The sequence below is a fragment of the Elephantulus edwardii genome, unplaced genomic scaffold (genome assembly GCF_000299155.1).
Source record: "Elephantulus edwardii isolate Elephantulus edwardi_28Jun2011 unplaced genomic scaffold, EleEdw1.0 scaffold00234, whole genome shotgun sequence".
In the NCBI taxonomy this organism is placed as follows: Eukaryota; Metazoa; Chordata; class Mammalia; order Macroscelidea; family Macroscelididae; genus Elephantulus; species Elephantulus edwardii.
In genome coordinates, this window is record NW_006399984.1 from 2,352,830 (window position 1) to 2,369,144 (window position 16,315).

The following is a 16,315-nucleotide window of genomic DNA, read 5'->3' on the forward strand; positions in this document are numbered from 1 at the left end:
CTTCCCTTTTTACCCTGTTAGAGAAGTTTCTGGATGCGCATAGGGATTTCATTCTTAGAAGGTCCCATTCATCTATTTTATCTTCTCCTGGTTGTAAATTTTTCAGAATCCAAGTTGCAATTATTAATGGATGTTTTACAGATATTTCTTTTCATTTTGAATCAAGTCCCATTAACAAATGAAATGAAGATCCTGAAAGCTTTACTTATGCTCAACATAAAGACAGAATCTACCTGATGAGGCATCTCTTCTCTAGACATACTCTGAGTGCCTTCCAAATCGAGAGGACAATTGTCCGGTAACAATTCCTACAATGACCTGCTGCTATTCATAAATATTAGTAGTTATCAATTCCAGTATCACATAAACTACCACAGAATACCAAATAAAAAGACAAGGTGTAAACCAGTGATTAAAGTTATAAAGAGATAAAAAGAGAGGAGGAAGGGCTGAATTGGAATACTCGCTCTAAGGCAACTACTTCAATTATGAAGTTTCTTGAAAGTGGAATTAGAGTAACTATAAATGTAGGCTACAAACTCGAAAGTATCCACTAAAAAAATTTTTAAACAAAACTGCTAAGCTAACAGATTAAAAAAAACCTGGGTGCTCACTTCAGCACTAATTACTAAAATTTGAATGTTACAGAGAACATTAGAATGGCACCTGCACAAGGATAACATGCAAATTCGTGACACATTCCATATTTATAAAAAAACATAAAACCAAACAAACCTGGAACCATAAACATTCAAACAATAACAAAGAAAGTGGCAGGGGAGAAAGAACAAAGGCAATAGCAGAAAATAGATACAAACGTTATTCCTGTTATGTGTCATAAAGTAAGAACAAACTGATAACTAACTCTCTAGGAGGTTTTCAGAAGCTGTAAACACTTGAAAGGAGAATGCTCATGTTTTTCCCAAAGTGTACCTGGTAGAGTCGAACAGTCCCCCTTTGAGTTAAGAGCACAACTCTTTATTCACTAAGTCACCACTGCTGTTAGTTGCCACCGAGTCAGGTACAACCCATAACGACACTATAATCACATTATGTGAACCTTGTCCTATCCCATGTCATCCTCACAATATCCAACATACTCAAGCCTATTCATTGCTGCAGTAACTATGTCAATCCATCTGGTTGAGGGTCTTCCTCTCTGTCATGATTCCTCCACCTTTCCAAGCATGATGTCCCTCTCTAAGAAACTCTCCTAGAAACATGTCCAAAGACTGTAAGACAAGCCTTTGCCTTCAAGGAAAACTCAGGATGCATTTTTCTCCAAGACACCTCTAGATCATCATGTTAGATAGTAAACCAATTATCATAATAATAATAGCCCTCAAGTGGTACAGTCTTTAAGGAGATGCACTGCTAATACAAAGGTGAAAAAAAATGGGCAATCTCCTCCAATGGAATTTACAGCCTTCTAAAATTCACAGAGGGTCAGCAGCTATGAGCCAATTTCAAAATTCACGTTAAATGTGAATGATCTAAATAAAAATTAACTCCTATAAATCACACAGGCTAAAAGAGAACTGTACCACGTGATTTTCAAGGTTGGTACACTCCTAGCAAGCGTCCAGTTGCTTAAAAATGCCAAATTTTGTATTAGCGGCTAAGGCTTATAATCAACATCAGGAGGTTTCCTTAAATAATATACATGTAACAATTCAAATAGAGAAACTATCATAGTGCATTTAAGAAAAAGGAAAAAGATTCACCTAGATGTTGTCTACAAGAAGAAATGCATGTTAAATAAAAAAACTAATTAAAAGTAAAGGAATAGAGTGCATTTAGAGATGGCATAAACACTTAGCAAAGTAAAGTTATATGATGATGATGTTGTTGTTATGTGCCATTGAGTCGCTTACAACTCATAGTGATCCTATGTACAACAGCCCTAAACCCTGCTTTGTCCTGTGCCAACTGAACTATCTCCAACACACCCATCCTGATTACCCGAGTCACTGAATCAATCCACCTCATAGAGGGCCTTCCTCTCCTGTGCTGTCCTTCCACACTCCCAAGCATGATGACCCTTCTCCAAGGACTGGTTGCTCCTTACAACATGTCCAAAGTATGTCAGGGAAAGCCTCAAAATCCTTGCCTCCAAGGGGCAATCTGGTTTAACCATCTCCAGGATAAATCTGTTTGTTTTCTTAGCAGTCCATGGTACCCTCAATACTCTTCTCCAGCACCACAGCTCAAAGGCAACAATTTTCCTTCTATCCTCCCTAGTCATTGTCCAACTCTCTGATGCATAACAAGTGATTGCAAATACCATGGCCTGTATCAGACACACCTTTGTCTCCAGAGAGATACCACTGCTCTTCAGTACTTTGGAGAGGTCTCTAACCGCAGACTTTCCCATCACAATATGTCTTTTAATTTCCTGGCTTCTGGTGCCAAGAATGTTGACTATGGAGCCAAGGAAACCAAAACTATGAACAATCTTAATCTCTTCACCATCCATTATGACGCTGCCAATCGGCCCAGTGGTGAGAATCTTTGTTTTCTTGATATTGAGTCTCAATTCATACTGAAGACTGAAGTCCCTGACCTTCCACAGCAAGTGCTTCAGTTCCTCTTCAGTTTCAGCAAGCAAGGTTGTGCCATCTGCATAAGGCAGACTGTTGATGATTCTTCTTCCAATCCTGAGGCTACATTTCTCCTCACAGAGCCCTGCCTCCCGGATAATCTATTCTGCATAAAGATTGAAAAGGTATGGAGACAGGTTACAGCCCTGGCATACACCGTTCCCAATTTTGCACCACACAGTGTTTCCTTGCTCTGTTCTGACGATTGCCTTCTGGTTCAAGTATAGGTTTTACAAGAGCATAATCAAGTGTTCTGGGATTCCCATTCTTCTCAGAGTTAGACACAGTTTGTTATGATCCACACAGTAAAATGCCTTTGCATAACCAATGAAACAAAGAAAAACATTCTTCTGGTACTCCTTGCTTTCAGCCAAGAGTTATCTAACAACAGCCACAATATCACTAGCACCACGGCCCCGTCTAATTCCAACCTGCACTTCCGGCAGTTCTCTGCTGGTGGGCTGTTCCAGTCGTTTTGGATAATCTTCAACAAAATCTTGTCTGCATGTGATATTACTTATACTGTCAGTAAGTTCCACACTCTGTGGGATCACCTTTCTTTGGAATGGGAACAAATACAGATCTCTTCCAGTCAGTTGGCTAAGTGGCTGTTCTCCAGATTTCTTGGGACAACTCGGTGAGCACTAAGCCTAACAAAAAAAGACCTAAGAGAAAAGCTGACAAAAGTGCAAGTAGAAATATGCTCAAGTCATAATGATAATTAACCTAAAACTCAAGAAACATTAGCACATATACAACAAAGTCACAAGAGACTTAAAAAAATCTTTAACTAAAAAAACAACAACAACAAAATATATTTAACTAATGTGTCCTATCTCCATACCTTTTCAACAAATATGCAGAACAGATTATCCAGGAGGCTGGACTCTATGAGAAGTATGGCATCAAGATCGGTGGAAGATCCATCAACAATCTGCGCTATGCAGATGACACAACCCTACTTGCTGAAAATGAGGAGGACCTGAAGCGCTTGCTGCAGAGGATCACGGAATGCAGCCTTCAATATGGACTGAGGTTCAATATCAAGAAGACAAAGATTCTCACTACTGGACCAACTGGCAGCATCAGGATGGATGGTGAAGAGATTGAGATTGTTCATAGTTTTGGTTTCCTTGGCTCCATAGTCAACACTCTTGGCACCAGCAGCCAGGAAATTAAGACGTATTGCAATGGGAAAGTCTGCTGTTAGGGACCTCTCCAAAGTACTAAAGAGCAGTGGAGTCTCTGGAGACTAAGGTGCGTCTGATACCGTCCATGATCTTTGCCATCACTTTTTGTGTCAGAGAGTTGGACAATGACTAGTGAAAATAGAAGGTGAATTGATGCCTTTGAGCCGTGGTGCTGGAGAAGAGTATTGAATGTATCAGAGACTACTAAGAAAACAAACAGGTTCATCCTAGAGAGGGTTAAACTGGGCTGCCCCTTGGGAGCAAGGATTCTGAGGCTTCATCTGACATACTCTGGACATGTTGCAAGGATCGACTAGTCCTTGGAGAGGAACATCATTCTTGGGAGGGTTGAAGCAGGGACAGCACAGGAGGGGAAGGCCCTCTATGATTGATTCAGTGACCGGGGTAATCAGGGTGAGTGTGTCAAAAACAGTGAGCTTGGCACAGGACAGAGCAGGGTTTAGGCTGTAGTACATAGGGTCGCTATGTCACAAGCAACTTGACAGCACATAACAACAACAACAAATTAAAATTAAAATTAAAACAAGCTCATAAAAAAAGTGCAATGCTTATAATGCTTAGTAGGAAAGTAAAACACTGCATGAATCCTCTTCATTAATCAGCCAATGTTACATGACAGAATGAGATAAATCGTAGAGCTGCCTTGTGCACTTTCAATGTGTCATATTTTATCATTTTTAAAAGGCTTTATAATTAATATATTTCAACTGCTGAGCAAAAGCAATACCCTTAAATTTATTCAGAATGTATACAAAAGCAACAAACACCAATTTAAATTAATTCTTAAATAAATCTAGATGAATGGTACTGAAAATACTGTTAAAAAACAACTAGTAAGTGTTTAGGTCAGAATACTTAGTAACTAGATCAACTGTCATACTTCCTAAGCTTCACCGTCTCCCCACACCCCAATATCTAAAGCACTTAATGGCAGAGGGCAGAAACAGATAATCTTCTCAAAAACTGCCTCCTCTAATTGCTACTTCCTGTTTCAAATTTCTGAGTTATGAAAATGGGAGAAAATAAATCTCACACAAAATAAAAAGTGTATCATAAAATTATTTTACAACCTCTATTAATTCTCAGAGTCCATGAAATCAGAATCACACTGATTACAGCTACTTAGACTTAGAGATTTAAAACAACCAAAGGTCAAAACCTCGAGAAGATGGGTATCAGTTCATTAGATGTACATGCAGACAGTACCTGTAGGGAAGTGTTCAGGAATTCCTAACATATGCTCTTCAAATATTATCAATGCCTTTATGACATTATTCCTTATTATCCCTACCTTCTAGGTGGTATCACATCTAGTTACCTAATGAGTACCTTCCAAGAAAAGATTTCCCAGAACTTTCTAGAATAACTGTTTTAGATTTAGCAATCATTATTTATATAAAAATCTCCCCTTAAATATAACCCTCATTTTTTTAGATTTTTTTAACATTATTTTCCTTATATTAACAACAAGGGTAATTACCAATAATTGGTCTTCCTTTGTATTCTTTTAAATGGAAAAGGAAGAATATACTAAACTAGGATAAACTTTTCTTGATAAAAGACTTGAAATTAAAATGCTGTACCCATAATGCCAGGCCAAGCTAAATCTTCATGGTCATCCCTTTCTTCTCCTGGTGCCAGGCGGTTGAACCGGTCCAGATCTTCTAAAAGGCCACCCAAAAGGGGAACAGCTCCAGCCTCTTGCATGAGACCAGCATTTTTACTGAGCAAAAGCATTACAGATACCACTAGTTCTGGAAGTAGAACACCTAAATTAAAAAAAAAAAAAAAAAAGAAAGTTCTGAAATTTAAATTACAAAATCACTTATATATACACTTTTTAAATTAAAATATAGTGACAATTAAATAAAGCTTTGTCCACAGTTTTAAAGTTTGGGGATTTCAATTTCCAATTTGAAACAGAAGACTTTTAAAAAATATTTTTCTACAAGGAACTATTATCTAAAACGTCTTTCATTCAAAAAAATAAGTATTCAATGCACACCCATGTTTATCGCAGCTTTGTTCACAAAAGCAAGGAGTTGGAAACAACCCAAGTGCCCATCAACAAACGAATGGATAGAGAAGCTGCGATATATTCACACAATGGAATACTACAGTGGAATACTACGCTGCATTGAAAAACAAGGAACTCATGTAAAATGGGTGACCCTGGAGAACATTATGCTAAGTGAAGTATCTCAGTCACAAAAGGACAAATACCGCATGATACCACTGTTGTAAAACAGGACTGACCTCGGGGTTGGCGGTAGACTGAAAAAGATTATTTCAATAATGTATACTGCATTGAAACAGATAAAGGAGAAAATTGTTTAAAGGGATATGTGATTAGATATTTTTGTCATGACAGGAGTCCAGAGCGGAGGCTGCATGGTGGAGTGGACCTAGGGCAAGTGTTTGTAAAACAATGCAAGAAATTTTCTTTTACTTTTCCAAGAGGGTAGTGTACTAGGGGGGAGGGTTAGGAGGGGAGAAAAGTGCAAAAATGAATGAATGGTAATCTAAAGTCTGTAAATTTTCATTGAAATTAATAATGAATTAAAAAAAAATAAATTAACAATCCCAATGCAAAAAAAAAGTATTCATCAATACATAGACCATCAAGAAAAGGCAATCATATTGCCTACTGTCAAAAAATTGAATACTAAAACTTGAAACTGTCAAAAAGAAAAAAAATTGACCACTAATAGTAGAATTTATTAAATTTCTGAAAAAAGCAACTAATTTTTGTCCTTACAATGGAATAAACATAACTACTGCTTGTTCTTGTATAATGTCGAGTCAAAACCAACCCATAGCTGACACTCCCTCCAGCAGGTTTTCAGAGGCAGTTAATTGCACAGGAGGAGACTGCTCATCCTTCTAGCAAAGGAGCTGGTGGCCTCGAACCATGTGTCTTTGGGATTGCAGTGAAACTTCTTGCCACGAGGCTACTACAGCTCCCTAACTACTACTAAGCTCATTAATAAAATACTAGTAATAGTAATATAAACCCAAAATAACTAGTGATATGCAGTGAAATAAATGCTGAAAAAAGATGTCTTCATAACAAAATTGTTAACCAACTTTCAAAAAAGAAAAGAGAGGAAAAGGAACAGGAACTAAAATTTAGATAGCAAATATGTACAATTTCATTTTTCTAAAAAAAAAATTCTACATGAGGAGCTTAACAAAACTACACAGTCCGTTTTGTTGTTTGTTGGTGTTATGTGCCGTCAAGTTACTTGAGACTCATAGCAACCCTTAGCCTCCATTAATTTTCTAAAAGAAATACTTATAAACGGCATGGGAACAGGAACAGTACCAGTGAAATCTCCTTCCATGATGTAAGCCACTTCTGCAAAGTGCCGCCAGCTAGAAGCAGCAATACTAGTTGCCACAGGGAGTATATCACGGATGTGTGTGCACAAAAGAGCTGTGTACTTTTTCAGCAAGGAACCAACACCCATTAGTTCAGGACCTTGAAGGAAAATTAAGGAAATTTTATTTTCATCTTCTTTTATAAACAAACTAAGCATCTCCACTATTATTATCTGATTTATATATCCGTTTACCTGCCATATCTTTTCAACAGATGCATGGCCATTCTTGCTCCTTGATAGTACATAATTTAAGAGACAGACATTAAATTTTATATACTACATACCACAGAAAAACTCTAGGGATATAAACAGTAAAGTTTTAATTTAATAGACTTGAAATTTTACAATTATGCAAACATTTGCTTTCCAAGTTCAGGTCTTAAAGGAACAAAGTCCAGCATTGCTCAATCTTATCAGATCTTCAAACCTTCACACATGGTTCTTAATAATTTTTCAAATCTTTTTCTTTTTTAACTTTCTATCTCTTTCAGATTATTAATTCACCTATTTAAACCTGAGTATTTTCATCATTTACAAGCGCTTAACTTTTTTCAGGAAGCAATCAAATTATTTTATGAGAATAAATTGACTATAAAAATACTAACATAACAAGCAAGTATTTCTGTTGTTGTATTTCTGTATGTATGGAGCACAGCAATAACCTCAAAGACGTCTGGGAGGCAGTGGTGACCTTGAGTCATGCACAGCTCTGGGTCAATATACATTAAGTGATTTCAATCCTCACAGGCAGACAAAAGATGTTGCCAGTTTAAAAATGAAAATTCTGTGGCTCTCTAACAAACCAGAGCAACAAAAACACCCAGTGTTCCTCCAACAATAATTTCTCCCGCTATACACAAATAAACTCCCAATGTGACATATTAAATATAGAACATCACTGTTTAGTTCCTACATTATATCAGCTCTCTAAAATTCCTTACCCAATTTGTAGTATAAATGTGATCAATTTTCTCTAAGACTACACTGAACATAAAAGATGCCATTCCTAATGCCTAAAGAATGTAAATCCTGAGACAATACATGCAGCAAGTAGTAGTCATTTGAACAGAACAGGGTTCTATTATATGGTTTGAAATAAGGAAAAGTGCACATCAGAGATGTATCCTTTCAATATGTATGTAAAGCAAATAATCTGAGAAGTTGAAATTATATGAAAAAGAATGTGGTACCAGGATTAAAGGATAGATGCATCAATAATTAGCGATACACAGATGACACAATATTGCTTGCTGAAAATGAAGAAATCTTGAAGCACTCACCTGAGATCAAATAATTTAGATCTTAAGAATTAGGTACACAATACGAATCAATATCAAGAAAACAAAAATTCTCATAATGCAACCAAAAGGTTAACATCATAATAAATGGAGAAAAGATTGCAGCGATCACAGATTCCATTTTACTTAGATCCCCAATCAACATCCATTGATCCCTAGTCAATGAATTAAACATCAGATTGTACAGGCAAGACTGCTGTTAAGGAGCTCTTTATAGTGCTAAAAAGCAAAGAGGTCACTTTAAAGACTAAAGTGCACAAGCCATTGTGGTTTTCTTTTTATTTCATCAAATGCATGTTGGAGTTGAACAAACAATAACAAATACTAAAGAACAGTGACTTTGAATCATGGTGTTAGAGAAGAATACTGAGTATACCATGGACTGACAAAAGAACAAATAATTTTGTCTTGAAAGAAATGCAGTAAGAGTGCTTCTTAGTGATCTCTCAAATAAAATCAGAAATCCCATATGACCTAGCTATCCCACTAACTTTGAGCTGTGGTATCAGAAAAAGAGTGCTGAAGATGCCATACATTGCCAAAAGAAAAAACAGGTATGTCCTGGAGAAGGTGCAGCCCAGGTGCTGCTTGGAGGTAAAGATGAAGCTTTATCTCTCATACTTTGGGCATGTTGCTAGGAGAGGCTATTCCTTGTAGAGGAACATCATGCTTGAGAAGGTGAGGGGACAGGGAAAGATTAGAAGACCCTCAACCAAGTGTATTGACACAGTGACAACGGCAACAGGCTCAAGTGTATAAGAGATTGTAAGGATGGCACGGGATAAAACAGCATTCAGATCAGTTGTTCAAAGGGTACATGACTCAATGGCACCTAACAACAATATCCTATTACTGGTAATACACCCTGAAGAAGTCAGAGCTGTGAACCAAATAGATATATGCACATCCATGTTTATCGCAGTATTATTCACAATAGCAAAGCGATGAAAGTAGCCCAGGAGCACATCAATAACTGAGTGGATAGAGCTATAGCAGCACTGAAAAATAAAGACCTTGTAAAACAAACAATGTGAATGCACATGGGAGGCATTATTCTGAGTGAAACATCTCAGTCATAAAGGGACAAACACTGCATAAGTCCACTATTACATAATCCTATTATAATAACAGGGTTGATACATGGGATGGAAGAAGAAGAATAGTAAAAGAATGGATAGAAAATGAATATGCACTAGAATGGGTGAAAGGAAGGATAATCTGAAAGGAATGGGCAATTAGGAATTACATGTATGACAGCTAAAGCCTAAAATAGGATGAGCATTACAAAGGGAATTAGGGGGGAGGAAAATGTGCATGAATGAATGAAAACCAGTGTCTTTGTGAACCCTAAAGAGCATTACAAAGGGAATTAGGGGGGAGGAAAATGTGCATGAATGAATGAAAACCAGTGTCTTTGTGAACCCTAAAATTAAAAAAATTAAATTATACATACATACATAAAATTTACACACACATGTGCTCCTTAGAGGTAACATGGTGGGACTTTGTCTCACAAATTTTGGGCATGTATCAGGAAGGGTAAGTTCTTGTAAAAGAACATGCTTAAACAAGTAGAGAGTCATTAAAGGATAAGAAAAGCCTCCTGGACTGACACAGTGACTGAACAGCAAAGACTGGAGGATGGAGCCAGATCGGGCACAGTTTCATTCTGATGATCACGTGAGTCAGAGCCAACTAGATGGCACCTAAAAACTAGGCCTAAAATACAAGTAATCAATGAAAAAAACGGCTAAAAATATAATCCTTATAAATTTCTCAAAAGAGTTACATTTACTAAGGCATCAAGGATACAGCTGGGTATACAGAATGGACATCCAAAAGCACATATATAACAAGGCACTAAAACAGAAGATATTGCCACAGTGTGAACAACTTACTAGAAATATCAGAGATTTGACCAACACTATCTCCTGGGTAAAGTTTACTGATAAGTAAACGCTGAAAGCGGAGTAATAAGTCCAGGGAAGCAGATCTTTCACGAGTGTGTTGCTCAAAATCGAGATATGATGAAATTCTACGAGCAGCATCTTTCAATCTGGCCACAGTCTGTGCAGCAATGTTTCTGTACAGGGGAGAAAAGGTGGCAAAATAAGAAAGTCATCTCTATGCAGAGAGAAAGAGCAAAGTGACAGAGAATTAAAAACTCAAATCATTAAAGTCAGACCACTTCCCACACACAAAGAGGCTGTGACTACATCTCTGCCTAGATGTACGTCAGCAGCAGTGCTACTATCAACACTAAGCAGAAAACCTGAAAGATTAAAAAAGACATCATTCTGGGAAAGGCAGAGGGTCAGTGAAAGAGACGATGACTTTCAACAAGATGAACTGACATGTGGTCACAATGGGCTCAAATGTATGAGATATGACAGGGTAGGGTTCAGAATCATATTCTAAAACAACCTAAAATGTTTCAAAATAATAGACAATCTTGTTATAGAAGTAATCTTGCAAAAACCTTTGTAAGAAACACTGGTTCTGGCAGTATGTACACTAAAAGTAGAATGAAAAAGAGATTAGCATAAGGATGAAATGCAAATTTACTAAGTGCTCCATATTTCTTTTATTGGAGAGTTTGAAATACAATTATTATTTGATTCAGTAATCTCACTACAAAGTACATATACTAAATAAATAAGAGCTGTTACACTAATAACATAAATACCCAGGCTCATAGCAACAAAAGAAACTATGTGAGTCAACATTTTATGCCATGCTTAGAAAAGCAAAATATAGCAATAAAAAAGTAATAAAATATATTAATAATGTTAATTTATTTCTTTAATATAAAATTCAAATATTAACAAAAATACTGATAGCATACATTGTTTATAAACAATTCATAAATCTTTATTTTTGACAAATGTGGTATTTCCAAGATTTTCTCTCAAATCTGTTACACATATTTTTAGGCAACAGAAATGTCTTTAATTCATTCTCTCAAGTGTCTCCAAACTCATTTATATCTTTAGAATATTTCTTAATATGAATCCGCTAAGTAAATACATCAAGTACTCTTTGATTACAAAAATATGAAGTGTGAAAATAAAATACTTACATCTATCTCCCCAAAAAGAGCACAAGCCTGCATCATAAACATTCTGAACGTGATGCATTTTCTTTTTCTATCTGGCAAACATGTTATAAGGTGGATAAATTTAAATATTTTCTATTACACACATTTTAAAATATTTTTTAAAACTCATAAAATTTAATTGTAATGCTGTATTTTGCTCATATGAGTACTTTTTAAGTAATACTAAAAAGGAGAAGGGGTCCAGCCCTCGAGTAGGGCTGTGGTGGCACACAGGGGCCCATTTTGATGGCTATGACTGACAAAGAGCTAGGAAAGTTCCTGTGGAAACAAAGTAGAATTTCAAAGAATATAATGGATAGAAAGGAAAAAAATTTAGGCTGGCTATGAAGGCCCAGATGCCACATATATCAAATTGGTATCTTCTGATGGCTATGAACTAACTGTAAAAAGAGAATATACACTGACATGAGAAACAATAAAAGCCATGTTGAGTATCCCATGTCAGTTTGCTGCCATGAAATGTAAACGGATATTTTATGTACAAGGTTTACTACATTAACTGCTCCACAGAGACTCCTCAATTCCCAAATGCACCTGAAATTGCACTGGAATTGCTGATGACTGCACTTCTTAGATTGTTAAACAAATTCTAATAAACTGTTAAAAGTGAAAAAAAACTAAACTAAAAAAGTAAAGCACATTAATTTTCAAATGTAAAATCTTCATACTCCATGTGCATTCCATATAGTACATTAACTGAACACTAAATTTTCATCAAAAGTACTAAAAATGTACAGTTTCATAAAAGATTTTTAAGTCCAAAGTATCCCAAGTATATTTAAGTTTTCCAAGTGCTGAATTGGTTATTAGTTTTTACATCTTAGTTTCAATTAAAATAGGTTAAAGATAATATTACTTACCTAAGAAGCTGTTGTATGAGCTGAACCAGAGGCAAGCATTGTTTTCCAGAAGATTCATAGATGCCTGTATTAATAAGGTCTTTATCCAATGGAGTTCTATTCCTATGAAATGATGAGGCATTTGCTTCCTGTTCATCAATTTCCTTTTCCTTCTGAGCTTCTTTTTTTGCTTCAATATCCTGTGAAATATTAAACAGAAATTGGTTAGCAGTTATCTCACTAGCAGGCTCACTAACTCAGTATCTCTATACCTGTCCCAACACAAACACTTAATGACATTTCCCCATACTTTCATCTGTTAGAAACCCTACTGCATATATATGCTCAGTTTTTAAGCCGAATATACTAGCTTATGATCTGATGTTCAGGCTATCAATGCTAATGTGTTCTCCAGCCTCCTTCTGTAAGTTACTAAAATCCTTACTGGTTCCCAAACACCGAATGGGATTTCATGCATATGCAAAATTTACCTGCCTGGTAAATGTGATTCCTTTCCTCTGTCACAGCAACTTCCACCAACCTCCATAAATTCAATGACCCCAAATTTCTGAACCTACTCCACACTGCTAGGCTTTTACCACATTGAGCAGTGTTTTTTGCATTTGCTATCTGACCACATTGAGTATTGATTTTTACAATGGCTATTTTAGTTGGCTCTGGACAAAATATGTTATCATGTATCAAAGAGTCATAATCGACTCAGAGCTGACCCCCCAATAGGTCTTCAGAGGCAGTTAATTGCACGAGAGAAGACTGCCAGTCCTTCTCCCAGGGAGCAGCTGGTAGCGTCAAACTATGTGCCTTCAGGATCGCAATGCAGCTTCTTGCCACTAGGCTACCAGAGCTCCTTATAGGCAACAAATGGAATGTGTTAAAGCCACAATCTAACAGATGTAGAAATTATCAAACAATATCATTAATATCACATGCAAGCAAAATATTGAAGATCATTACAAAACTGCTAGAACATTACTAGAACAGTATACAGAAAATTCAAGGAGAGTTTAGAAGAGGCCATGACACCAGGGATATTACTGCTGATGACAGAAGGATCCTGGCTGAAAGCAAAGAATATCAGAAAAATATCTGTGAGTACTTTATTAGTTATGCAAAGGCATTTGACTATGTCTATCATAACAAATTATGGCTAGTACTAAGAAGAATGGGAACAACAAAACACTCAAATATGCTCCTAAGAAATCGCTAACTAGATCAAGAAATGGTTGTCCCAACAAAGGAACACTGTTTAGTTTAAAACCAAAAGATATTTATTATTCTGTTTATATTAAATTCAAGAACAGGGAAAATACAGGCAAGGAAGACATGGGAGCACCTAACAGGAAAAGGACATGGCACTGAGAAATTCCTAAGTATTAGCTTCAAATAGAGTACTTTTCAGACTCTTTAAGTGGGTCAAGTTTATGAATACTTTCATTAAAATCTCTTTACTATTACTTTGTTTTCGTGTTGTTGTTGGTTGTTCTTTCCATAATTCCGGCAATAAAGCTTATTGCTTACATGTATGTATATGGTATTTCAAATCTCATCTCACTAATAGATTAGCAGGTCCAGACAGTAAACAGAAATTCCCAGTTCCTTACCTGGATTTCAGCAGTAATAGCTGCATTTAAGGCAGATTCTAACCCACCATCAGCCATTAGGCTACCGACCAGAAGATCAATCATGAATCGACGGCCAGGACTTACGTTCACTTCATTACCTGAAACTGTCAAAGAAAAAGCGTTCTAACAATTTTGTTTAAGTATCATCCTCTTCCTCAGCACCAGCAATGTTCATCTAAACATGTCTAGACTTACCTGCACAGGGTAAAAGTGCTGAAAGTGCCCGTGCTCGTTCCTCAGCAGTCGGCAGCAACAGCGACCATCCACTCTGCAGCACTGCTTGTGCAGCTAGTTGCACAGTGCTAAGGACACCCGCACTGCTGGCCAAGGTTACTACAGTTTGCTTCAAGCTGTTCAGAAGCACACTACCGAGGCCCAAGCCAAGGAATTCTGGGTCAACCTGGTGACTAATGGCAGCATGCAACTGAAAGCACAAAAAGAGTTTTTACTTAGAACACTTAAACATTAATGGTTTTAAAAACCTTTGCTAACAAATTTAGGAATTATTTAAATAATAATATTTCTAAGATATATGTTATGTGGTTATTTATTCCTCACTGAGTCAATTTCAATTCATAGTCATCCTTGTGACAAGGCAAAACCACTCCATAGTTTATAGGCAGTGATCTTCAGAGAAAAATACTGTAAAGTTTTTCTCCCATAACATTAAACTACCAGTTAGAAGTCAAATTCACCAAGTTACCACTGCACCATCAAGTTACGCCTATTACACACAGACACACGCACACTCCAATTGTTATTAAACAAATTCTACCACATAGTGACCATATAAAACAGATCAGAATCATCTCAAGTTTGTAACCTTTATAGAAGCAGACTGCTATCTTCTGCAGAGCAGTGAGTTCAACTGTCCACTTTCGGGTTATTACTATGTATTATAAATGTTTGTTCTTTTTGTGCACCAGATCCACAGCTGACCCTCCAGCAGGTTTTTAGAGGCAGTAAATCACACAGGAAGAGACTACCCAGCCTTCTTCCAAGGAACAGCTGGTGGACTTGAACCATGTACCTTTGAGATTGCAGCGAACCTTTTTACCACTAGGCCACCGGAACTCTGATCGCAGGTAGCACTCATAATTAAACCCTATGGGGCCTACAAAGTACACAAACATATACCAAAAGATACATACACCTCTTGAAGTACTTGCTGTAGAAGATCAAATTCTACAGTCTTCAGTATGGATTACAGATCAACAACAAAATAAATATCTTCACCAACTGACCAACAGGCAACATCATGATGTTGTTGTTCTTAGGTGCCACTAAGTCAAGTATGACACATAAGGACCCAACAAACAACAGATCTAAATACTATGCCACCCTCATCAACTCTAATATACTTGAACTCACTGCTGCAGACACTATCTCAATCCATCTCCTTGGGGATATTCCTCTCTTTCACTGACCCTCCATCTTTTCAAGCATATCCCTTTTTAAAAATGGCTTCTCCTCTGCTAAAGAAGGAGGGGCAATCTCCTACTGTACCCGTCAGATCCGATTTGGCAGTACACACACACACAAAAATAAATTTATATTTTTAAAAAAAAAGCCTGAAAAAAAGTGGTTTCTCCTAGCAAATTATCCAATGTATGAGAAACAAAACTTCATCATCCTTGCCTCCAAGGAACACCCTAGCTATACTTTTCCCAAGATACAGCTGTTTGTTCCTTTGACAGTGCAAGGGATACTCAGCACTCTTCCCCAACACCCCTACTTTAAAAGCATCAATTTATCAATTCTTCTGTTCCTTTTCTGGCAAGCTCTGGTGGCCTAGTGGCAAGAAGCTGCACTGCAATCTCAGAGGTACACGGTTCAAATCCACCAGATGCTCTGCTGGAGCTCAATATCAGCTGTGAGAACTAGGCCAGGAGCTGATTGTGAAACAGACCACCAACTACTCATATGCAAGTTCAAGCTGAAGCTGAGGAAAATTAAACCGAATCTACAGGAGCCAAAATACGACTTAATTTCATACCACCTGAATTTCAGAATCATCTCAGGAACAGGTTTGAGGCCTTGAACACTAATGAGCGAAGACCAGATGAGTTGTGGGAGGATGTTAAATATATCATCCAGGAAGAGTGCAGGCGGTCATTACAAAGACAGAAGAGGAAGAAAAGACAAAAATGGATGTCAGAAGAAACTCTGAAGATTGCACTGGAACGTAGAGAAGCCAAAGCACAAGGAAGAATCCAAGACACT

At 37.0% G+C, this 16,315-nt stretch overlaps 1 protein-coding gene across 1 annotated transcript in view; it reads right to left on the reverse strand.

Moving 5' to 3' along the window:
• Positions 1-16,315, reverse strand: part of HERC2 (HECT and RLD domain containing E3 ubiquitin protein ligase 2) — a 439,756-nt gene that overhangs the window by 284,851 nt on the left and 138,590 nt on the right. Inside the window, exons 17-22 of the mRNA XM_006898588.1 lie at positions 14,288-14,516; positions 14,072-14,196; positions 12,471-12,649; positions 10,391-10,575; positions 7,137-7,292; positions 5,395-5,580 (exon numbers count right to left, since the gene is read on the reverse strand). Of these exons, the coding sequence (XP_006898650.1) occupies positions 5,395-5,580; positions 7,137-7,292; positions 10,391-10,575; positions 12,471-12,649; positions 14,072-14,196; positions 14,288-14,516 (1,060 nt within the window). The remainder of the gene's footprint in view (positions 1-5,394; positions 5,581-7,136; positions 7,293-10,390; positions 10,576-12,470; positions 12,650-14,071; positions 14,197-14,287; positions 14,517-16,315) is intronic.